The 977-nt window shown below is 36.1% G+C and overlaps 1 protein-coding gene across 1 annotated transcript in view; it reads left to right on the top strand.

Annotated features, from left to right (window-relative positions):
• The window catches only part of LOC106875292 (uncharacterized), a 16,631-nt gene extending 15,654 nt beyond the window's left edge, over window positions 1-977 (top strand). Inside the window, exon 5 of the mRNA XM_014923382.2 lies at window positions 703-977. Within this exon, the coding sequence (XP_014778868.1) occupies window positions 703-897 (195 nt within the window). The 3' untranslated portion in view covers window positions 898-977. The remainder of the gene's footprint in view (window positions 1-702) is intronic.

Genomic DNA, 977 nt, shown 5'->3' with positions numbered 1-977 from the left:
GTGTGTGTGTGTGTGTGTGTGTGTGTGTGTGTGTGTGTGTGTGTGTGTGTGTGTGTGTGTGCGCGCGCATATGTGTATTCTTGTGTGTAGTTGTGTGCCTGTGTGTGCGTGTTTATTATAACGTCTTGTTATTGCCAGTTTTATTTTGAATGTCTGCTTTTCTGGTTTGGTATCATAAGTTATTAACTTATCAAATAACCATTACATGACTTTTTTTTAAGTATGTTATGAGGCCTCTTTTATAGCGACAGGGTCTGTTAAACCTCATCCGAGATTAATTAGGGATATTAGATTTTCTGTACTGTGTAAAAATATTTCCTCAATTATATCCGCGTGGATATTGCGAAAGATAGAATAACTTTATTTGGTAATTTATTCCTTTTTATGATTGTAATGCGATATTTGGTGGTTGAAATTTTTGTGTTAATAACGTTATTGTTGGTGATAATGATGATGATGATGGTGACGACGACGATGATGATGATGATGATGATGAAGAGGAGGCGCAGCAGCAGTAGGAGGAAGTAGAACAGGAACGAGCAAGAGGAGGATGACGACGACGACGTCGACGATAACGATGACTGTGAGATGGTGGTGGTGGTGGCAGCGTGTTCGTTTCAAGATTATATTTCAGTGCTACGACAATTGTGCTTTGACTGTATATTAATATTAAATTTTCTTACATAATTTTTTTTTTTCTAGCTTTTCCGTATCCAGATCTTTGCTACAAAAACAAGTTCGTCAGATCCAGTAAGAGATGTTCAATCGACAAGTGGAGTTAGAGGTTCGTTCGAATCAATAGTTTTCAGACCACAGAACCTCGTAATAGACGGTTTAAATGCAGTTGTAAGAGAGAAAGCATTAAAAACAGCCCAAAGTATGTTCAGTGATTCTTAGAGAAGAAGTTTTTTTAGGAGATAAATCTTATGTTTATTTAATAGCTTAAATAAAACGGATTTTTAACAACCATTATTAAA

The sequence above is a fragment of the Octopus bimaculoides genome, chromosome 6 (genome assembly GCF_001194135.2).
Source record: "Octopus bimaculoides isolate UCB-OBI-ISO-001 chromosome 6, ASM119413v2, whole genome shotgun sequence".
Classification (NCBI taxonomy): domain Eukaryota; kingdom Metazoa; phylum Mollusca; class Cephalopoda; order Octopoda; family Octopodidae; genus Octopus; species Octopus bimaculoides.
Note: the sequence above shows the minus strand (reverse complement) of the source record. Positions and strands in the feature narration are given on the sequence as shown.